The following is a 24,579-nucleotide window of genomic DNA, read 5'->3' as shown; positions in this document are numbered from 1 at the left end:
CCTCTCAAGTAAACACCAGGCACCCCCCATTTCCAAACACACACCAGCAGACACCCGATATTCATTTTCATTCACAAAAATGTACTGCACAAGTCTGGAATTATACAACAGATTTTTTTTTGGTCTGTTTTGTTTACACACGGGCGGGTCTTGAATCAGGGAATTCACGTGTGAGTCGCTTGCTGAGCAGGAAACCCTGTTGAGGGGCAGTGATTGGAAATACTGGGACCCCACCAGAGTTCCTCCAGTCAAAACCTTTTGCTCAGTGTTGAACGTCTAAGGAAACCTACTTTTCTTAACTGTTACTGTATGTCACAGTCCTCCAAAGCGTATCTCAGACAAACAAAGGTGCGTTTATAGTCATTATCAACTAAATTCATATAAAGCACCCATCTGCTACATTTCAAAACTCACAGGCAAACGTGTTAATATACCATCTGGGTAACACCTCACATTTAAAATTAGATGCAGGACCTGAAACATTTACATTTTCTTTAACCCATTTGAAAAGCAATACAGCACACCACATGATGTCTATACACTGTAATGTATACTATACTGTATTATAAATGGCCATACAGTAAATATGCTGAACTATCAATTGAGCTGTGTACCTATGCTATTTCACTATCAAGTCTTGGCTTATGCAAGAGACCAGGAGGCAAGGATGTTTTGTGGCAGTATGCTATCAGCTGTGTGCACCACCTCGTTGCTTACCAACATTGTGTCAGAGATCCCAATCCATCTCAGTCTTAATATAATTTAAAGAAAGCTGTTTAGATCTAAAACACAGATTGCTGGCAGGTTTGGGGAGTGTGGGTGGGTAGGGGGGTCTTTGGCAGGGTCTGGAATCACGACAACAATGCTAAGTTGGTTTTTATTTGGGGAGGGGTTTAATTGAGGATAAATAAAAAAGGAGTATTTCCCAGTTGTTAACCCACTCCGCATTAATAACTGCAACACTGAACTCTGTGTTAAAATAAACACAGTGGTGGATGACAGCTTATCTGGAGGCACGAGCCACTTGTAAATGAGCAGAGAAAAAACACACACAACCACCAGAGACCTCAGCCTGAGACCTTGTGCCTGGTACAAGATGGTTTATGACTCTAATTAAAGACTCACATCCATTTCCTGACATCTTCTGTTAATTTCAAACGAAAACAAGTTAATTAACAACTCTGCCAGTTCTCTGTAGACACACCAGTGGATGTGGATGCCAAAGCTTCTAAATTACAACAGCTCAAAAAAACATAAAAAACACAAGACAGCACAAATAAAGCTTTCAGACTGCACTCACGTGTGCTTTTCTGGGCTGTATGATAAAACTCCCTCTGTCCTTCAGAACTGAAGAAAGGAGGAATGGCAGTAGGAAGACATCATCTGGATGAAACTTTAAACCAAAATCTTGACCACAATTGATCATTAAAGATTAAGACACCTTAAGACTGGGATGTGTAAATGCCTGGCCAACAATCACAAGTAAGAATGCAAAAAGCAAGCCTGAATCATGCATCTTCCTTACCTCTGTGACCCCCAATCACGTCAGCTTTTAGCCTCTGTAGTTGCTGCATTTCAGTGCACAGATGTTGGTTCAGCCAAATGCCATGTCCTCAAACTTTTTTAGGTTTGTCATGACAGATATAAAATAAGCAATTGATTTTGTTATAGTACCAAAGCTCTCAATATATAGATGCAATATAAACATACTGCTCTACTTTGACTAGCAAAACCACACGTTACGCTACTACTGTAACTACAATTGGATAACTGGATCCTGACAGCAAAGAATGAATTAGATAATGGAAAAAAAATCTATATACTTTATATTCTATCCTATAATAATATCTCATGCTATTCTGTCCATGTTTCTGGTTCTGCGTGGCTTATCATGCTTTGGTGGAAGCAGATGGGATTTCTAAACTCTTTTCCACCAAGCATTATGGGAGAGGGTCTGTTAAAAATCTGCTAGATATCCACCAATTTCAAGCTTTGTCTGAAACCTGTCAGTGTAAAACGCTCTGCTGCTGCCCTGCTCCACCTTCATGGTGGTAATGCAACAAACCTCTGAATGACACCACACTTTGCTGTCCCAGCACTTTGCCTGTCCTAATCTTTGTCTCCCACCATTATCCCAAGCATTGCTTTGTGGATTCATCAAAGAAGTATGGTTTTTCTGCAACAGTTGTGGGGGCACATAACAATGAAAGTGAAACAAAAAACAACAACAGAGAGAATAGCTATGGCACAAAACTCGAAGGGACATAAACAGTAGCAAATTAAAAAGGGGAAAGAAATAAAACAGCATAATCCATGGCTTTAAGGCTCCAGTGAAGGTTTATGAAACATACAAAGAAATCATAGACGCTTAAGAGCGAGTGGGTGTTTTGAATGCGATGCAATCTGCAAGGTGCCTAGGAGGCGCCGATTTGGTAATGGGAGAATGAACATTTGATTTTCTTCCAAGAAAAATAGAAAGAAAATAGAAATAAAAGCAACTTCACAAGTACTCCGTTCACTAGCACTGCAGTTTGCCTGAAGGAAACATGGACTATGAACCTGAAAAATGAAGAAGAGGAACCTTGTTGGTTTCTAGTTGAGATTTTCTGGACAGGACTTGCTGTCCAATGCTTACTTGCAAAATGGTTTAAAGATTCAGACATTATGCTTCATTGCCTAGGCAGTCCATAGATACAAACCTCACTGAGAATCTGCAAGTCCCTACAGAATCTGCCAGTTTCTTGAGTAGCCTTCATTCAATTTCCCAAGCAGGAATGGACCGCAATCTCACAAAATATTTAAATGAGCTGCTGTCCTAAGAGTTTCAAAGCACAGCACCACAAATTATTAGCCGCATCCACAATACGCCAGTCCTGTGCAACGTTCTAAACAAGCAAGCAGTACTTCTCCAACTGAGGACAGTTTTTTACTTGAATGCCACCTCGGTAGATACTCGGGGAGTATTTTTCTGGGAAAAAATGCACTGATCCCAGAGAAATACCATTTTCAGAGGCCAAACTACTAAAAATATTTGTAATAATCAATGCTTGCTCTCAAAAGGCTGTCATTCTTCATGTTGCAATTCCTCTTAGTTTCCTGCACATAAGACTAAGAACAGGGTATGAAGGCAAAAAAACAAATTATTTATTTTTAATTTCACCTCAATGAAATTTTTAATTATGGACTTAATTCCCACAGTTCCATTTTCATCTAGCAATTTAATTGCAATTTTTCATTAGCATCTCTGGATTCTCAAATACTAAAGGTACTGTAATAATAATAAAGATGTCAGTCAAAACACATTACTATGCTTTCTGAATTATTCCTCCATTCTTCAGGCTTACTGATACATCTTTGAACCTTGTTTGTCACTAACTTCTGAACTCACATTCAAGTGAAACTGTAGTCTGGATCACATCAATACTTAAACCTATTCAATACTGCAAATTATAATAATGGTATGTGATGAACATGTTCAATGGATAGAAAGTAGAACTCTCTGGTACAGAGTCAAACATTACTTATTCCTCCTTTCATTTTAAGTTTAGTTCTTCCCAAGGTATGTGTGGGTACCAGCAGACTATTACAGATATTATGAAGAGTTGTGGACACAGAAAAGTCTGTGATGACTGAGATACTGTATATCTGTAAGTTCTCAGAAAGAGAATATCTTTGCCAGTGCAACACAAGGATTTCAAACTCCTTGCTTACAGTTTTAAGGGCTACAGTATGCTTGATGGAAAAAAGTCCCAGAATATTCCTACAAGCTCTGATAATCTTGCAAGAGAATCCTGCATGCTTTTAACAAGTGGAAGGCTCTGTTTAAGTGGCATGATGAAATTAAAATGCATTTAACAGGGATTCATAGCAAAATCAATTAGCAATACCATTCAGCACAGAGGCGATCAATTTTACATTAAAGTAGAGGGAAGGAAAAGCTCTCTCAATCTTTACTAATTAAATGGGCATAGGGTTTCTACCAGGATATGAAGATGAGATAGGTTGCATTCCTAATTACAGCACTGGCATCCCACCAATTCACAGAGAAGGCCAGAAAACTTCCTCAAAAATCAGGACCTGTCACTGGATCCACAGTTGGGTTGATTCCTAGTTCACTTACTCCTGATCTTGCTTCTACCCTCCTACTCTTCCGAGACTTGTTGTAATTAGACTGCAGTCAGAAAAACAGCATTCACTGAGTTCATCCAAGAGTACCATCATACGATTCATAAATCCTTGAAAGGTACAGACAAATTCCACCAACAGGACTGCTTCGGCCTCAACAAAGAAAGACCCGAAATTAGAAATAGAATAGAAATTAGAAACAGGGCACAATCAGGACTGAAAACAGGTGACCTTTCTTCTCTCACACATTCCTGGGCATCACTTGGTACCATGTGACATGCCAGCAGTATTCTCAATGTGCCCCCTGACACACTAGCGGTCACATGGCAGTATTCTTAATGTACCCCTGACAAAGGTTACAGATTATGTTTTATATGTAAGGTTAATTTTACTCTAGGTACTGTATATCACTTACAGCTCAGTGGTTATGATGCCCTTGATGAAGCCACAAAAAAGTCTGGAAATAAATATCATGTCATTTTATTCCTCATCCAATACAGTGAACAATGCACTGGTATAAAACAAAATCATACTGTATATTACTTTGAAATATCTGGTAAAATTCACAAGATGTTCTAAAAAAAACATTTTTTCCCCCACCCAAAAGATTTAGTTTTTAAATAATTTGTCTCCTACTGGAAATTACTATTACAATTATATACTTGACATCACTCTAAGGATATTGGTAGAGTGTGATCCTTACAGGTTGTGGGATGATGCAGTACATGAATATGTAAATATTATATATATAGAGAGAGTAGTAGATTGAGGGGCAGCTGGTTAGGCAGTTACTGAGTTAGTGTTGTAAGAGTCAAAGAGCACTGTGTTAATAAAGTGCACGTTCATCGCTGAAAAGCTGTGTGGTTAATGACCGCCGATAAGAACACAAACAGAGAACATAACAATCACTAGTGGCATTTATTGAAAACAAATCTGAAAACAGCTTTGTTCCTCTGATTAACCCTTCCAAACAGAAAACTTCTTTTAAAAGACCCTGGGCTGGTCATTTAGGCTGTTTTGCTACTCCCACCTCACAAAAGTTACCATTACAGCACACTGTCATGTGGTTTAACAGAAATAGAAAGTTCCACAGTTTCAGGATTTTTTCACTTGATGACACATACTGTATTCTGTGATTAAATTCAAACAACCAACTCACCTGGCTTTCAGCCATGACTCTTACGATGTCAATCTGATGTTAGCTGCCATGCTGGAGAAACTGATCTGTTAAATAATTAAAGTCAGCAACACATCAGCTAGAGGCGAGTTATGTTACAGTGCCTGATAACAAGAGCCATTTCAAGTCATTCTACAACAGAATGACTGTTAAAGCAAATTGGCCTAAATACAGCTGACTGTAGCTAATATACCAAATGTACACAATCCAGATGTGGTCCACTCAAAAAAAGAAGAGGACAGAAGTTTGTACATATAGATATGTGTGCACCAGTATGATAGTATGGGATACTGTCCTGTAAAGGCTACTGCCTATACTGGCCCCTAAACCAAGGCCCTGCTTCCATGCACTCAATAAAAATGCCATAATACAGTTTGTATGTTTATTGTCTAAGCTCAATACCTTGGCTGAATTCCAGGCATGTTTTCTCAGTCTATCCTGCTTAAATTTTGCCCCTCCATTTAAGTGGTGAATTTATTTGATACGTCTCCATTGAATTCCACCTGCTCCATGCAACAGAATCATGATCTCCGTTTAGTTCAGCCCTTGCACTCCCTACAAATGCTGATCGATATCAGTGCATCTGTGCTGTAGAAGGGATCTTAAGGGGCTGTTTTCAGTCTCTTCCTTTTCATCCTATTTTTTTTTTCCTTCCACATTGCATATCCTTTTACATCTTCTGTTGGATGCCCTGTTCTGCCTTTGGATGTGCTAGATGTCTTCAGCTATGGCAGGTCAAGAAGAGATTTATCAAAGCTTATCTTCAGGAATTATGTGGGGCACGTGAATAAGTATTATTCAAATGCATCGGAGGGACTCTTTGGGCTCTGATTTAAGCAGAGTATTCCTGTAGAGTATATCCATTTCCTCTCACACAGTCTGTGGAAATCTTTCCAGGGGCTACAGGAACAGTTTGTTAACATAATCAGTAATAGTATAAACAGAAACAGCAGCAGACAGTAATACATGGCACTGATAATCAGACATGATACAACTCAAAAAAGTAATTTCCTAATATAAGCTTTTAAGCTTTAATTCTTTCATGGCAAGCCCAGAAAGAACCACCAGAAAAGGATGACAAACTTATTTTTGGGAGGCATTTTTGGGCAAGGTTTGATAATACCACAACAGTACCCTGTTGCATTTGTAGATTTAATTGCAGAAATCCTATTTAGAAAACTGGGATGTGGACTTAGTCACATGTGTCTAAGAGTGTAGTATAAAATGTCACATTCAATGATAACATTTTTAAAAGCAGCTAAAAAAGGATGCTGTCAAAATACCTTGTATCAAACAATAAGAAATGCAAACAAATCTGTCACTCTGTGTCTCTCTAATCAGAGCTGCACTTGAAAGTTAACAGGTAGAAAAAACAACTTTCTAGGTGGAAAAGAATTCAAATACTAGCTGAAAATTGTGAAACTCAGTTTGGTGTCAGATGTGTCATATTATCAGACAGAGGTCAGGTGGAACTGGAAAAGGCTGTCTGATAGGAAAAACAATAATACAATTACTGCGAAAAGCTAAAACCTTTCATTTCTCATTTGGAGATTAGAGTGATTGATCAGAGTGCAATGCAAGGCAAAAGGCTTAATCATTGTTATCTACAGGGTGGAGATCAGGATAAGGTACAGTATGCATTAACAGATCTATTTCCTATTTTTTGTACCAAGTGGACAATGAAGCAGTTCTTACAGAACCTTGGTGATCCTCTGGGAAAAAGCTGGATGAGTACTTTGAATGAAATAAGCTACTATCAGCCAAGCAAGGTGTACTGCAAGGCCTTTCTTATGTTTGTCTATAATATCTAAAACAGATGGCGAAAAAAATTCCCCCATATTATCATTACTCAAAGTTGATGAAAAATGAACTACAACACAAAATAATCCACTGAATATTACCAATCCGAGGAATAATAGATCATATTTTTTCATTTTTGCAGAGACCTTTATAAGCTTGGAGTACCAATATCATTAGTCTCCTGTGTCACATGAGAAAGAAGTTTCCTAGTGGCATTCTTAGTTAATGAAATCACCTCTTCCCTGTCTGGCAAAGAGTATTTTGGTATTTGACAGTTTTGTAATAATAAGTCACTACAAATGCTAGGAGCTGTTCATGAGTAACTGCTGTTTATAACTTATGTTATAAGTTACTCTTGTTTTTAAGTTACTTATATCAATACCCCAGTTTTATATGTCATCTGAAGGGCAGAAGATATACATTTTATGTACAGCAACTTGCACATGGTAGCCCACAGTGAGTCTATGATAGAATCAAGGAAGGAACTGGGAACAACACTGACACTCTCCCATTCTCTTTATTTGTCATGTTACTTCCTACCTTGTTCCATCTCTGCTAGGTAAGAGTGCTCTATTCAGTATTCTTGACCATTGTATCATCTGCAGTGGTGGAATCACAGCAGATACAAAAGCACTGAACCAATACTAAATCGCATCTGATGAGAAAATAGAACCTGCATGCTGGGTTTTAACTGCGGAGGAGCAGCCTTCCTGCCAGGCTATGTGTGTTTCAGAACTTACAAAAGAAATGCGTCTATATAACAGAACGAAACATGACCTGGGAGCGCGCTAACAACAGATTTGACAAAAGCAACCATGATCTGTTCATATGATAGCTCAAGTATGGAAAAGTAAATGATTCAATAAACACAAATTCAACTTTTGTCAAACTGCTGACAGCAATTAAGAGATTTCCATGTCAGATGTCAACCAAGAACAGAACTCTGTAGTACATTCCAATAATATATTATGGAAAATATCCTGTATTTTATATTTGAATATAAATACAAAAAAGCTGAATCTGTAGCTATTACAGTTATACTGTACTAAACTACAGTGTTGACTGTAGCTCTTATTACAGTAGTACAGTAGGTGCAAGTAAAATACAGCTATAAATGCACAATTTACTATTAGCATTTTTGAAATACTAACAAGTACATTACTAATTATAGCTATGAAGAAACAGTATTTATTTTGCTGATACAATAGCCTTAATATTCTATTTCTCTTGCTCCTGTGAAAGTTTTGCAATCTAATGTACAAGCAATATGACCTAGCTGTGATCAGCAGGGATTTCTCATTTCAATGCAAAATGAGAGGTAATGGGACTCTTTAAAGAAAGAGAAAAAAATCCTTTCAGTGATTCATGCCCTGAAGTGAAAGGGCTTTTCTCTCGTTCTGCTCCAGTTAATGTGGAGAATGGGAGGAGAGCTCCCTAGTTTCTAATATAATTACCATGCTGACCAGCCGGATAAAAGGCCAATTAGAGGGGATGCACAGCCACATTAGTAGCACATCCATAGAAGTTAGCCAGGTCGGGTTCACTTATAGAAGCTATGAAGATGTGCTTGTTCTTTACTGTCAGCTAAAACCAACACCATCTATTAGTCTCTCTTTCTGGGTTTGTTAATACAAATCCAGGTTTACAAGTTACGAATCTTTAACACTAGGTTATTTCCATGACCAACTCTCTAACACTTTAGAGTGTGCCCCTCTACACTCTAATTTTATTTTTGGGTTCTCTGTGTGTTGTTTGTAAAAACCCAATTACTTTCCCAAATACCACAAACGAATTCTCATTACTAGTGTCTAGAACCTGTTCCCCCTCATTATGGGAAATTCCAGCAACTGATTGTGAAATTATTTTTTTTTTGGGGGGGTGGGGGTACAACATTATTTATATTTCCTCATTATTGATATTTTCTAAGGATTAGAACATTGTTTTGCTCTTTAGGTTCATAATTATTTACTATATTCATTTCCAAAGCAGAAGGACTTCCAAACTTTCGCAGTTCTACTTGAAAACAAGGCCTCAGGTCACAAGAGGATATTTCAGGCTATTTCCCAAGTTCATAATGATGGAGCAGACCAGATGATATTGGATTACAGAGGCCTAAGTAATAACATAAGTCATTCAGGGCTGTAATTGAACTCCATAAACTTGATGTGCTATAATGGTTGTGAAATAGTGTTGCACTGGGGAAAGTCAACCTCCTGGATCTGCAGTTGGTAAATGCTGAAAGCATTAGAAATAGACAAAGGACAGCCAAATTACTTTGGAGAGGAGACTTATGGTTTTATAAACCATTTAGCTCACCCTTATATAACTTATTTAAGACTAATGCAGGGAATGTTAAAATAAAATAGATTATGTTTGACTTGTATGGTACATGCATTACAGACATTAAAAAGCATCTAACCGGTCTTGCTCTATGCATTGTCTAATTCCATGTACGTAATAGAGCAGTTTTATGATTACTTTGAACAAACTTCATTGAAGTCTAACAATGGTGAAAGCCAGCATTTTTTAGTGTCTTGAATATGCATAAATTGACACATAGAAGTGAAACACTTGGTTTAGTACACTTCTGTAAACTTGGAAGCTGTAGTATGTACACTCAGATCTTTACAGAAATACCTGCATGTAGCACTGCGAAGGACTGCATGCACATTTTGTAATAATATGCAACTGAAGGATTTAGAATATGTCAGCATCATCTGTAATTCTTTATATACAGTATGATTACAAGACAAAAAAACAAAATCTGGTTCCTCATCCATTCTGTTTACTAAAATATGCTAAATTAAAACAATAAAGAGATACGATGAAGTACAACATGATTTCATTCTCCTCTGATGAAAATGTAAGAGGTTTGTTTTTCCTTACAGCAGTTAATATTTATAAGTAATAGGAACTGTTCTGTTTAATATTGTGCTCTACTGATATCTGTCCCAGCAACACAGTGAATGTGAGGATGATATAGGTTTTACCTCTATACTGCATAGTGGTGATCCTCAAGTCTCTTGGGACCTACTGTAAATACTGAGATGGAAAATATTCCTAGCCTGCACAGCCTAACACTGCAATCTTCAAATTACTGATTTTGCAGGTTAGATGAGTCCAATAGTAGTTTTAAGAACTCTTAAGAAACGGGAAAGTCTTCCATGGAAAGAATTGGAGGAGGCACAGTATATACCCCTCTCAAACAGCTGCCCCTGATTGTGTGCCTCAGAGAGGGAAGAGCCCTGTGTCAATGCTGGACCAGTTTGGCACTTTCACTCAGTAACACAGCAGCATTGACCTTCACTGAGGTGCCATAATACAAAGGCCTGTTGGAAAACACCTCATGATGTGAGATAAGAGATTATGTTGTACTTGCTCAGACAACATAGTGTAGCCAGGTGAAAGACAATGGGCACTTTATGTTTGGGGTTCTTTCAAGGCCGAAGCTGTGTTGCCCATTAACAAATGATGGATTCAGTGGATTTCTAAGTAAACGGTTCAGTGTTCTCCATTCAAAATTACACATATGTCCTCTGTGAAAACAATCATGTTCTTAAAGTATACAAAATAATTCATCCACGCCTTTACCTACTGTATGTTTGTGCCATAGTTGCCCCCTTGCCTCTCATATTGAATGGTTTCTTAGTAGTTCACCATTTTCTCTGCTTTGTTATCTGGCTTTCTAATAAACCAGTTCGCTAAAACTTGCTCCTGGAAACCCTTCTGTGGCTTGAACAGGAGGAAGTGTAATGAGGGAAGGAGGCGTGTCAATTCACAAGCTTACTGATGGGCTAGCATTACACTGTGTCACGTTGACAGACTTCCACGTACAGTCCCAGGCTCCAGGGAGATGTCTTTTAAGAAACTGCTTCTTCACTTCAAAAAAGGAAGATGCAATCATGAGTATGTTACTGCAGCTTTTTTCAAAACTCCTAGCTTTGAATCAAGCTTTTCTTAAAACGTTCCAAAAAGAATTACAGAAAGTTTAGAGCAGAATTTGAGCTGACAGAACCCCCCACCAGCACCATTGATCCTATCAATGTAATAGCAGCCAAGGAGTGACAGCAATCTGGGAAGGTACTAACTAATAGACATATCTTTAAAAGCAGAAGGGACATAATGTTAATAACAATGTTCAGCATTAAGGAATGATGTTCTAGAGCTGGTATGGCACCGAGAGTGACAGTAACACGACCCTCCTTCCTGTCTTTGTCACCGAGTTGAGTGTCAGGAACCCAGGAAAAAAAATATGAGCTGAAGAGCGATAATATAATCTCCCAGAGCACACATGGGAGGATGTAGAAGCCATTGGAATGGCACTAACCTACAATGCAAAAACAAATCAGAATCCCCACCAGATTCCGGCCCTGGATGCACCTCTCAAAACCTTAGCCTAATCTTCTCACAGTTAACAGGACTAATATGAGCTGAATTGACCTCCAAAGAGTGAAGGCACTTCTGTAAAGCCGCTCATCCTGTGACAGAGAGCATCACAAGCTCTGGGCTGTGAGGAAGTGCTTTCATTATGGCCTCAGGCTAGGCTTGAGTGAGACAGCTGCCTGCAGACGCACAATTACCTCTATTTCCCAGGTTCGGATTGTTTGTTTTGAGCCAACCTCCATGGAAACCTGTGGTGGCCTAACCCTTAAGGCGTGTCCACCGTCTGTCCCGCCATTCAGTTTCCCCACTCCCTAACTTCTCTCTAACTGCTGTGTGGTTACCAAGTGCAAACCGGCCTTTCAAAATCACCAACCAGCTGAAACTAGGCCAATTGTAAGCCTATTGTGCTGTTTTAAAGAATCTTTTTTGGTTTGTTTTTCTGTGTCCAAGCCCTTAAGGCTCTCGGCTGTAATCTGCTCTTGGTAAGGAGCAGATGCAGGCTGGTTATTAACCTGAGAGCACCTTGTAAGAGTCTTTTTTGTGGTTACATCTCCTATGTCACCTTAATGGACCGACCTCAGACAGTAGAGAGAGAGGCTCCACTACGATGAGGTATCAACCTGCTCTAGGAAATCCATGTTTTAGCCATCTTCTCCATATCCAATACAAAGAAGCTCTGAATATGCAATTTAATCATTATATGACCTATCCCACATGTCACATGTCTGTACCTCAGTGAGTTTGCAATGCTAACGTATCAGAAAATAACGTGCTTTAGAAACGGTTCAGAAAGATGTTACAAAAGCCTCAGTGACTGCATTTTCAAAGTAGTGCACTAATAATAGAGCAATAATGTAACTAATAATAGTTACATTTCAACGTGTCCTGGTGCAAGTGTTATTTTGGGTCCACTATGTACTGTATGTTTTATTCATAGTGGATCAAGGTGGGTGCCCTCACTGAAAGTTTATTTCTAAGAGGAATGTCCCCTTTTGCTCTGCCACTCATGCCTGTGTTGTCTGGGCCTGGGTGGAAGGGTGGTATCTGCAGTGCTTCCAGTACATCCAGATTTTAAGATCAAACTGGAGATAAGTGATATTTTCACTGCTTTTATAGGCACTAAAATAATAAGAATTACATACTACATGGATTGTTTTATCCTAAAGGATGCTTTATATACTGTAGGAGGAGATTCAATTTTCTCACCACTGAATTACCCCACTCATTGGGGTGATGCACAACAGCCATTATAAGCCAACAGTCCCACTACACAGCAGATCAGGTAGAGAAGTGAGAAACAGCTTCATAAATTAAATTTTAATAGAGACTGTTAGGTAGGCTTGAATGTGCAAACTAAGTGTTGAATTTAGCTAGGACATCAGGTAGTCAGGATGTATTACCTCATCCGAAATACAGCACTTCCATCAACCACTGACAGCAGCAACCATGGAGTTCTCTCATCCCAGTACTGACCAGGCCCAAACTTGCTTAGCAAACAAGAGAATCATTTACTACAGATACTAAAGTGTAACAGAGGCTGCAAAGTGTTTAGAGAGCACTAGTACTTTTTCAGGTCAGATCTACCAGCAAATTATGTGTGATTTATTCTTATTATTATTCACACAGAATAAGCCATGTCGCACATAAAACCTTTTCTTCCTAATAGAAGCCAGCCTTAGCACCAGGAAACCCAAAGTGCACTACAAGGAAAGTTTTGAAGGGATAATCGAATCATTTAACTCATAAGAATGCAGGGATTTTGCTTTTTTTCTGGCTCAAATGTATGTGTTTGAAGATGTTGGACTTTGATCCACCACGCTTCTGCTGAAGTGAACTCAGACCTCTCAACGGGATTTCTTTTCCCTTTCTTCTTATTTTTCTTTTGTGGGTGTGTGTGTGCCTGTCAGTCCAGATTTGCTTGCTTATCATGTGCAGTCACTATCAGTAAACCATTTTCAGAAAACAGACATCAGGGCTGGGGGCCAATCAAGGAAGAAGGAGATCAGACCAGTGTAAGCTGCTCAACCAGTCTGAATATTGCAGATTAGACATTTGTTAACTTCATTTTTTTTGCTTAAGATAGTAGTTTCTTCTGTTCTAGCCTAGCACACAGGTTTCTCTTTCTTTAAATGGGAAGTTAGCCATTACCTTACTTCAGCTTTCTGAGACATGTAAAACTCATTTGTGATGGCTTATTCTGAATTTTCTTGAACTTTCCAGACTTTGAAGTTCAGTTCTGAATGAAAGTATACAGTGTTCATCTTAAGAGTTAAAATAATTTTTCAGCATTTCTAAAAAGAAATAAAATGACTTGCATTCAGAAGTAACGGCATACCATTTTCACACATTTTAGATGTTAGAGAGCAATTATGATTCATGTAATATCTCAAATATAACATATTAAAATGATATAGACCCCCCAAAAATAAAAGCTGAATCCTCAATATATTGGAAAATGGTCACAGTTCTATAAAGAGCACATAAAGCTGAAAGCAGGTGTTTCACTGCAGTGTCAAAGTCTTAGATATTCGGCATTATTCTTCTCCCATTCCATGCTTTCTCTCTTTGAGCAGAAAAGACTTCTACTGTGAACTTGTACTAAAATACTGGCACAGTTAGTGCCAACCCACCCAGTATAAATGAAGTCACGATCTCAAAGTAATCTTCTTTTCCTCAGTCTCAACTTTACATCACAGTCTATAAAATCTAAGCAAGATGGGCCACATTGTTCCCAATGAGAAAACAGTCTTTCAAAAGGAGATCCCATCTCTAGGCATCAATAATAAAACATTCTTGATTCTACAGTCTTGAACCTTTACTGAAGATTTATTGAACTAACTTCTTTCAATGAATCCAGAACACAGACCAGCCCACCAATAAAAACTATTCAACAGATTGTACAGCTAAAGGCTTGAGATGACCAATGGAAAATGGGGTTAACTCCTGGAACTGCTGTATCATTACAAAGGACTTTCACCCAGAAAGACGTGATGGTACAAAAACAAATAAGGGCAGGCTCTATGAATTAGTCAATACGTGCATCAGTTCCCCACACCTAATGACTCTCACAACTTCCTTTTCATAATGGTGCTACAATTACTGTGCTAACAATAGCTCAGTAGATGTAAAGTGCTATATTAGAAAACCCCACAAGCTGCCCATGTGATCTGTATACCAGCGGGATTAGAGCTTTTTGAGTGTAATTGCAGGGCAAATAATCAGTGCAGCCTCAGCCTCAGTCAGTCAAGGACACAGGCACGTCAGATGGAACGAGGGTCATGTGACTGTTCCTTACTGGCACTTGACAGAAAATACTAGGCTTCCCAGTCTGCTGAGGAACCAGGCTGCTTATCTTCAGCAAACTCTTCCTTAAGCACAATTTTTATACACAAACTGTACATGCCAAGGCTCCTCAAGGCATGACCTTTAGAGCACCTGGAAGCTTTCTTTAGTCACAGCGACATATAATGTTATGTATAGATTCTAGTTTTCTCATTCCAACTCCTTCTTTGATCTTGCTCTCTCTTGCAGTGCTAGTGCTGATGGGGAGGGGGCTGGAGCTGGAGATACAGAGAGCTGTTGCTGGTGTAGCCAAAGCCTTATCATGGGTGGAGCTCCACTGTAGCTGTTTGATCTCAAATAGAAACTAAGAGGCAACAACTGTTGAAGGGTGTGAATGGGAATGATATTTTGTTCTTGTCTCTATTCTACAAACTGTACTAAATCACGATTTAATTACTACTTAATCACTATCAAAGAAATACAGACTTAAACACAAGAGTATTCCACTATTCCAACCTAGAGACATGAAAACATACTTTGCACTAAATCGGAAGATCTATACTGTGCTTCCCTGATGCAAAACTGGAATATGTGTCTGATTCATAATCATGTCCTCCCCTCTGTCTCTCAGTCACCTGAAACTCACCATGTTCAGTGAAGGAAGCACAGTACTCTCAGCTGCTATTGAAAATGGAATCTATAGTGTTCTCACTGGCTACTGAAACTATTATTCTTTCAGGCCTCACCTATTCTTCAAGGGGCAGCATGGGAGGAAAAAAATAATATTTGTTCCAATTAATTCTACTCATGCGTCAACTAATAGAAACCCAGTAATGGGCTGGCAGTAATATACAGTATAAAAAATAGAGAATCTGGGGAAAGCAGTCAGTCCTGCACAGCCCACTGGGAAAAACTGATACTTCGTCCAATGAATAAATTAAGCCAATTAGATAATCCATTAAGCTGAACAATTAGATAACTGACTGGGAAGAAATTGTAGTCCCTATTAGCATACCTGGAGCTCGCAATGATTTGAAAACTGGCTGAAGCTTAAGACCCATGGCTAACATGCATGAGAACAGACTGGTTTTGAGGAAGTCCCTTTAGAGTCTCCACTGTTGTGGGTGTGTGCGTAGTGTAGCAGCACTGCAGTTGCTGAGGCTTATTTCCTTTTTTTCTTAAAGTCCTGTTTTCATTTTTTCCCACATCTTCATGCTTTCTGTTACCTTGAGCCTTAGGGGTATTAGGGGATTGCGCAAGAGGGCCATTGAGTGCATGGGTAAATCTCACCCCATGAGTACAGCAGTCTTTACTAAACCCTTATACAAGTTGTTTCTTACATGCTGGGCCAGCAGGCTCTTGTTATTTAGATTTTGATAAGGGCTACTCATAGGAAGACTCATAGGAAAGAGGTTTTGCTGAAACCTATTTCCACACTGGTCAACTACTGCTTTCTGTGGTTTCCATCAAAATGACCATGAAATTAAAATAATGATGTCATTTGCCACCATCATCCCTCTAAAGACCCTGTATGACTGCAAGCTGACGCTTGCAAAGAGATCATCACATTCTTAGGAGTAAGGCATCATTCTTTACTGTACTTTACTGTTGTTTCTGGTTTTTAATCCTTCACAAGACAGAACTAATGATCTGCTTTTGTACAGTACAGAATATAAAACGATAACTGCTAGACAACTGGTCATTCATTTTTCATTCACACCATACATTCCCAGACACCAGTCTCCAATTGTGCAAGTGCTTGGAACAGCAGCTTCATCACCCTGCAATTCACAACTGAATACCCACTGAATACCCACTGAAGCTAAGCAGGTGTGAGCCTGGATCCAGTACCTGGATTGGAAACCTCCTGGGAAAGCTAAGGTTGCTGCTAGAAGAGGTGTTAGTGGGGCCAGAAGGGGGTTCTCACCCTGCAGTCTGTGTGGGTCCTAATGCCCCAGTATAGTGACGGGAACAGTATACTGTAAAAAGGTGCTGGCTTTCGGATCAGACATAAACGGAGATCCCGACTCTCTGTGGTCATTAAAAGTCCCAGGGCGTTTTTGCGAAAAGAGTTAGGATGTTACCCTGGCATCCTGGCCAAATTATCCCCTGGAATTTACCAATCATGGCCTCCTAATAATCCCCATCTATGAATTGGCTTCATTACTCTGCTCTCCTCCCCACTGATAGTTGGTGTGTAGGGAGTGTTCTGGTGCACTATGGCTACAGTTGCATCATCCAGGTGGGTGCTGCACATTGGTGGTGGTGGTGGAGGAGAGTCCCCACTAACTGTAAAGCACTTTGAGTGGAGTGTCCAGAAAAGCACTACATAAGTGCAAGGCATTAAAATACTGAGTATTTGTAATTACATGAGAATTGTTTTTACAAGTACAGTTCTTCATGTCTCATCAACGTCTAATCTTCATTGCTTGAACTGATCTTCATTGCATATTATGTCTTGAGCTTGTCAACATGAATAAAAATCTGTACATACTGGCAGGAGCCAAACATTCTTGACTTACTTCCATTTCTACAAAGATCAGATTTACCCGGGCATCCTCTGGATAATCCATTCATGCTTTCACATGGCGCAATGATATGGCTGCAATGCCCAGCCTGTCACCTCATCCAGGTAGGAATGCTATTGGCATTTAAGGCAACTTGAAAAACATTCATGAGCTTTTCTGATTGTGCATTTGTACAGACAATTTCTGTCTCGCATTAAAAAAAGCAATGTCATTTTTTGCAGCAGCAGCAGCTGTACAAAGGCATACATATTTTGATAGCCCATCAAAACTGCACGTCATTAGAACGGTTACCACTTTGATGTGATTTCTAAAACCTAAACAAAAGGAAAACATTTTAGACCACCGACTTCCAAAAGTATTCCTCCTTGCTTTAAGAAATGAATTTAAGTAAAATTGTGTTTCAAATTCGCACAACCTCCGCCAACGTGACGGTGACCTCTGGGGAAAAATGAGTTTTATTTCCAGGGCATTAATCTCATTAACCCCACCCAGCCTTTGCCTCTCTTTGCCCACTCAAGTGTATAAACTTGAACTAGTTTGGTATACGAAGGAGCTCAACTGAACAAATGAGCTCATTCATGCACTTCTGTGTATGACATGTGCCGGACTCTGGGGAACCCAAAGCAAACACACAAAAGTATCAGATTTTTTCCAGCATTCCAAGCCCACCCTTAAAGCGATAGCGGCCCCATACTTCCCAGTGCAAGCCTCATTCATTACACGGTGTAACCTTTAGGAGCAAAAGTGCCTCCTTCTACTTTTTTACAAACACCGCAAAGGTAAGGACATCCAGGTGTGTTCCACTCGCAATCGTTTCTCGGAAAATAACATTTTTTGTTTTTCATATTATATTGGTTTCTGCATAGAAGGACCCAGAGACTGATTCATCATAGCATATACTGTAGCACCTAAGCAATTTACCTATGAGGCAGGCATTCATTGACTGCTTTGGTGCATAAAGTCCTGGAGAGGTCAAAGTGTCGGGAGATTTTCGTTCCGGCTTTCCAGCATTCATTTCATTAATGAACTGAGTTAATCATTACCTTCACTGGACCCATTTAACATTTTTTCAAATTGTTCCGCACTTAAAGAGACTAAGAAATCCTGCTGGGTTCTGGCCATTAGGGAATGAGTGAGTGCATCTCACCAGTTTTTGAGCTTGTAATTTAATACCTTTTCAAACAAGAAGGAGATTTCTGATCATGCCAGGGAAAGTTTCTGGTAAACATCATCCTACTCATGAGAACTTGCCCAAAGTATTTGGTGTGCAAGTGAGTGCACGAGTTAAAAAATAAAATGCAGCCTGAAGGGTTATATACTGTAGGGTTCCATAGAAATACTGTACAATTTCCAACAATAATATAGACAATTTAAAGGCTGGCTGCCTTGTACTTCCAATTTTTAATTGGTTTTGACTTGCAAAGCTTTGTTGTTTGATTATGATCATGTATTACTGTATTATTATAATGGTTTCAAATGTATGCACAGTTTATAATAGAAGCTATAAAGGTTTTTACAGTACTAGAGACTAGAGTTAACTCTAGTTTTTATACTTATTCACCTAGAAACCTTCAAACAAGATGCAGATATGCAAAACTGCCCTTAGAATTACATAATTACTTTAACTCTTGACTTTTGTGGACATCTGTGTCTCTTGCTTTACATTTTTAGGAAATACCTTTTAAACACCTGTGTATTTTCTCCTTAGAAGCTGAAAATCACCCAGTCCGTCACTTAACTGACGAAACTTAAAACCCCCCACTGAGGTGACCTGGAATACCTCGTTCAGAACACAGCACGATTCCACACAGACAGCGAGCTAATGGAACAAACAGCCCAGCTGTGTGGTTGGATTCTGCTTAATTGGATCCTTTCAAGAACCAGTTTGATAAGGTTCTCCAATCAATATGTTACGAAAACCAAATGACCATAAAAATAAAATAAAACACCTCCTCTTAACTGTTTTTTACAGCCTTGTGTTGTGGCAAAAGAAAAACACAGTACAGCCCGGTGGCTGATGTTAAATCACCTGTGACTCCCTAAGATTGCCTGTGAATCCCTCAGACTCTGTCCATGTCGTTTTTTAAACTCAGACCATGACTCGATATAAAACCAAAAAGAAAAATTCAGACCACCTCCACACAATCTGAATTTAGTATCTCTAATGTCCCTAATTTAGTGAAATAAGAACAAATGTAAACAATGTGCTGGAAAATATTTTATGATGTGACACTTTGACTCCAATTACTCAAGACTAAAAGACCTATCTGTCTTCTAAGATTTATGTACATATTGGGACACTAAAGGCAAAATGTTTTCATTGCTTCAGCATCCAGATAACATTTAATTTGGTGTGGTATTCTGAAGTAGTGTTCATTTAAAAAAAATATAGAAGGCAAAGAAACAGACCAGGCTCTACGTTTGCATATACCAAATATATTTTTATCTTTTATCTAAAGTGTAAACTGTACAACAATTTAGCACTAATTTATAGGTTGTGCATATCAGACAACAAACTTGCAGACTTGTTTTACTGTGGAGTGAAGATTTTTTTTGTGTCTGTGGCCATGCAAGATAAAGCACAAATAACTTGGGTGTGGAAAGCACACATTGCTTCAGGGAAATCAACAGTTTTGGAAAGCTGATCATTATCTCACTGACACTGTTTTTCATGTACAGAAGCAGTTTACTGTATATGATGTGGAAATTGCGTAATATAGTAAAACCATAAGGGATTACCGAATAAAGTGCACATGAGCTATTTAAATTTCAGGTTTTGGGCTGCGAAACCCATCTGTCCAAAAAAATCATGTAAGGGAATCTTTGATAACCCAGAGAAATTTAAAGGTATTTAAGCATTGCACACAACATTTATTCTGTTGGTGGTTTTGTACCAGTTGATACTGTAGCGCTCTTGGGTTCACTTGGGTATGCGCCCTCGCCGCTGCCGCCTCAGGTCGGCCCCCCCACCAATGGGGACTCGAACCCGGGCCTCCGGCGTCACGCAACAGGGACACAGCCAGCTGAGCTAAAGGGAACTCTCCCCGTCAGCCCGGCGGCTACAGTCCCTGCTATTCACAGGGAAGGGCGGTGACGTCACCACACTGGTAAGCCGGCTCACACGACCTGCAATGTCGGCCGTATGCGTTACAATACCCTAGCTCACAAGTCTTTTCATTTCACTGCAGTTTCTGAGAACAAAAAGTAACACCTGTCTCACTGTGGCTCCTCCTTACATCACCATTTTAACTGCTTTCCATAACATTCAGTATCTTTCTGCCATGTGGAATTACAGCCTACAATGGACATAACAAGAGCACCATGGTGCCGCAGTAGGTAGTATTGCTTCATCTCAGTGCTGGGACCCTGGGTTCCACTCCTGAAATGTTATCAAGGTGAAGGTTGTATATTTGCTCTGTGTTTGGATGGGTTTCCTCTGGGTGCTCCAGCTTCCTCCCACAGTCCAAAAACATAAAGACATACTGGTAGGTTAACTGGCTTCTGAAAAACGTGGTCCTGGTGTGAGTGCATGTTTGTGTCTGTGTGTCCCCTGCAATGGACTGGTGTTCTGCCAGAGGGGATCCTGCCTTGTGCCCATTACTGCCAATAAAGGCACCAGCTACCCTATGACCTTGTACTGGATAAGAGAGATTAGAGAACTGATGGATGGGCTGACATAATGTGCACAACACAATGCCAAACACAAAAATGAGCTGATACAAAATATTAGCTTCCATCCTGCAGGGCTGATTTTCTCATACCCCTAACAAAGCACATATTTGACCAGTTTAGATGTATCCTATACCATATCTTACCAGCCTATATCCATCTCCTTCCAAAATTCCATAACAGTTCAAAAGGCAACAGCTCTGACCTTGACCCTCCACAGCAACCCAGCCAGCTGAGTGTACTTTAGTCAGGCTCTTGCTAGTGAGCTTTGCAAAGTTACGCTTTAACAAAAAAAAAGCTCTTTTGTGCAGAGAAGAGTAAACAATTATCTCAGATCCACCACAAGCCAGCCTTGTGTAAAGTCATTAACAGTGCTGTAAGATCGCTCTGACAACCTAAAGCGGAGGATTATAGTGGAGGAATTCTGTACAGCTAATGAGGCGAGGCTTAGCGTGTTTAAAGTGAATTAAAAAATGAATAATGCAATTTTTATTCAGCAGTTGACAGCTTTAAGGGCAATTTTCTTTCTTATGACTTTGTTTTTTACCATTTTGAAGATAAAACCACTCATTTGGAATAGCTCCCTCCAATACAATTCACTTTATTTTGCGCTCACTGATTCTACTTGCACGCTCTAAAGGAAATCATTTGTTAAAAGGACATGAGAAATCATGTTGTGGTGGAATACACAATTGTTTACTCTTTATACACTTCAGTGAAAAAATGGTTTCCTTAACCCCTTTATAATTCTAATTGCCAAGTGCTATAATTGTTTTCAGGCAGCACAGATTTAGAAAAACTGTAGTGGCTCCAGCCAAGTTAGTATAAAGGTTGCACAAATACTACAGGGACTCACTAAAGGACGATGCTCTGTAGGGTACAGGGAAACTGTTTTGTTTTAGGGTTTATTTCAGTGCATATGTAACAGTGTTATCCTCAATTACATCCTTATCCTCATAATAATGAACGATTTCAGATGGCAAAGATTTTAAAAAATCATTCTTCATATTTCAGGAACGAGGAGGAGGAATGGAAAATTCAGAAAAGCAAAGAAGAAATTGTCTCTGGTGGTTCTCCTCCTCACTGAAAAACTAAAACGCGTAACAAATGGAAACATGTCTAACCATTGGAAAGAAGCCTAACAACGCTGTAGGTTTGAAAGCTGTAGACCTGACCAGGAAACATTTTTTACTGAGTAATTCTGGATCACGTCTGTGCTAGACTGATTTCTTCTCCCGCATCACATTATGACAGAGATGATGTTTTGGTAATTAATCTCTTGCTGTACCTATTTAGTATGTATTATTAAGTAACAGACTACTCTGTATTATTATTTTCTTATGTTGGCTGCTTCGGGGCATTGTGGAATGACGAGGTGAATTTTAAACAAGTCCATTTCACAATAATAAAGATACAGCTTATTAAGCACGCTTATAGTTCTGTGAAATCTGTGACCAAATAAAAAAAAACACAGTACGTGAATTCCAACAAGAAGTAGAAAAACTGTTTCAAGCTGTCATACTGGCAATCCAGAGAGGTACAGTATCAGCTGTAACATGTTCTCTAACAACACAGACACGAATAGTGGCCATTGTCATCTGCTTCACCAGCTATAAGCACATATTCATGCAAGAAGTGTTCACCTTCTGTCATTACTTGCATGGAAAAACATGTAAGAATTATTCTGGGAGAAATTATGAGCAACAGAGAGGTAGACATTTACAGAAACAATTAATAATACAGAAAGCAGAACAACATTTTGTTGTCATAACATGATTAAAAACTGTACAATATTTAAAGGATTAAACTCCCCAAATACTGTACAAACAGTACTGTATATACATTACTGCTAGAGACCAGAAACAGCCTGCAAAGAGAATTATAAAATACTAATTAGCTTTATGATCCCTTTTAGCTTTCTCAATTTTTTTAACAACTGGTCACTTTTTGAAAATCTCACTGTTCTCATGTTACACTGTCTGTGTTATTCTAGACATTATAATCTTATGTAAATAGTCCAGCATTAGCAACAGCAGGGGTCTGTAACAACTTTAAATGAGAGCCTTATGATCTGCCTACTATTCTACAGCTTTACTAAACTGCTAAAAAAACGCATACAAAATTATCAAAAAACAGAACGCATACCTCTCATATTCCTGGTTGTCTCTGTCACAACGTGAATCCTTGTGTTTTTCCCAGTCTTTACCATGCTTGCAGGTGGTGAGTGAGATGATATCTTTCCCATTGTGGATGTGATGTAAGGCATTCCTGGTGTCAGAGCCTATTCCAGTCAAGTATCTCTTGCCTTTGAACATCAGAAGGTACTTACGACGTGGGGGGACATTATTGCGGACCAGCCAGCCTCTCTCCCCACCTTTCTGGGGATGTTCTTTGGAAAACAAGGGTATGGACACATCAAACCCGGGCCTGAAGTGCTCCACATAGAAGCTGGCCTTGGCAAGAATTGCCTGGCCAATGTCAAAGCCTAAGTCCTCTGTATAGTTGGGCCAAGTGCCCGAGTACAAGTTAAATATGAGATGATTGCGCCCATCCTTCCAGAGGTGGTATCCTCTGATCCTCTCGTTGACGTTGGGAACATACTGGGCTGAAAGCTGGTCTCTATCCAATGTGTCAATATTCAAGACAAATAAGCAGGCCTCCTGTGGATTTGCAGTGTAGTACCTAGATTCCACTATAGAGGTAATGATTTTCTGGTAGCTTTCTGATACCCGGTCCCCTTTCTCTGGAGGATAGATGTAGACTTTGAAGCCATGAGTCTCGCAAATGGAGAAGTCAAAGCAGGTCTCCATTCGACAGCGGCTGTTCTTGTAGATGGTCGGCCAGGTCTCCCTCCTGGATCGGGGAGAGCCCTGATGGGGGTCACTGTCGTTCTGGAGGTCCTCCAGGTCAGCGTAGCCCAAGAGGAGATGTCTGTCCACCCACAGTGGCCATGGTCTGGTCTCCTCATTCTTCTTGCGGGACAGAAGCTTCAAGAGTCGGATCTGAACCCCCCCGAAGTAGAACACCAGGAGCCACGAGGCGCAGAAGGCTATCAAAATGTATTTCTTCCGAGCCTGCATGGGTTTCTCCAGGGTGCTGGGCCCTCTGTAGCTCTAAGGATCTAAAAGGATAATCCTTGGAAAGCTTCAACACAGCTTGGCAAGGACAGGCAGCAGTGAGATATGGGTGAAACCCATAGCTGAAGCAATTCCAGTGATGTACACTTACAAATGGAGAGCCCAGATGTGCACCTCAGCTTCACTTTGTGGTATGTGTCTTCCCCCTCTGTCCCTCAATCCAGCGTCTTCCAGAATGAAGCAGTCTCTGAAAGGCCTCATGATGCAGGGCTTTTCCCCTTGTAACCCCGAAACTGCAAGAGACAAAGCAAAAAGAAACCCTTATAATTTGCCAACTTCAACTGCCCGTGTGCCTGACTACAGGAGACCAGCAAAAAATCACTCCAACTCCAAGTAGAAAAAAGCTCCAAAAACTCCTTATGACTTAAGGCAGATGTCAGAAAGTAACAGAACTGCTTTTGCTTTGTTTTTTCTTTTCAAAGTACTCCTTGAAATCTCGCTGTTTCATTAATAAAGTAAACAGTCTGTCCATTGAGCT

At 39.6% G+C, this 24,579-nt stretch overlaps 1 protein-coding gene across 1 annotated transcript in view; it reads right to left on the bottom strand.

Annotated features, from left to right (window-relative positions):
- Positions 1 to 24,285, bottom strand: part of ext1c (exostoses (multiple) 1c) — a 100,377-nt gene extending 76,092 nt beyond the window's left edge. Inside the window, exon 1 of the mRNA XM_006631435.3 lies at positions 23,110 to 24,285. Coding sequence (XP_006631498.2) covers positions 23,110 to 24,044 — 935 coding nt within the window. The 5' untranslated portion in view covers positions 24,045 to 24,285. The remainder of the gene's footprint in view (positions 1 to 23,109) is intronic.
- Between the last annotated feature and the right edge of the window lie 294 nt (positions 24,286 to 24,579).

The sequence above is a fragment of the Lepisosteus oculatus genome, chromosome 11, assembly GCF_040954835.1.
Source record: "Lepisosteus oculatus isolate fLepOcu1 chromosome 11, fLepOcu1.hap2, whole genome shotgun sequence".
NCBI lineage: Eukaryota > Metazoa > Chordata > Actinopteri > Semionotiformes > Lepisosteidae > Lepisosteus > Lepisosteus oculatus.
This window is presented reverse-complemented; position numbering and strand designations above follow the sequence as displayed.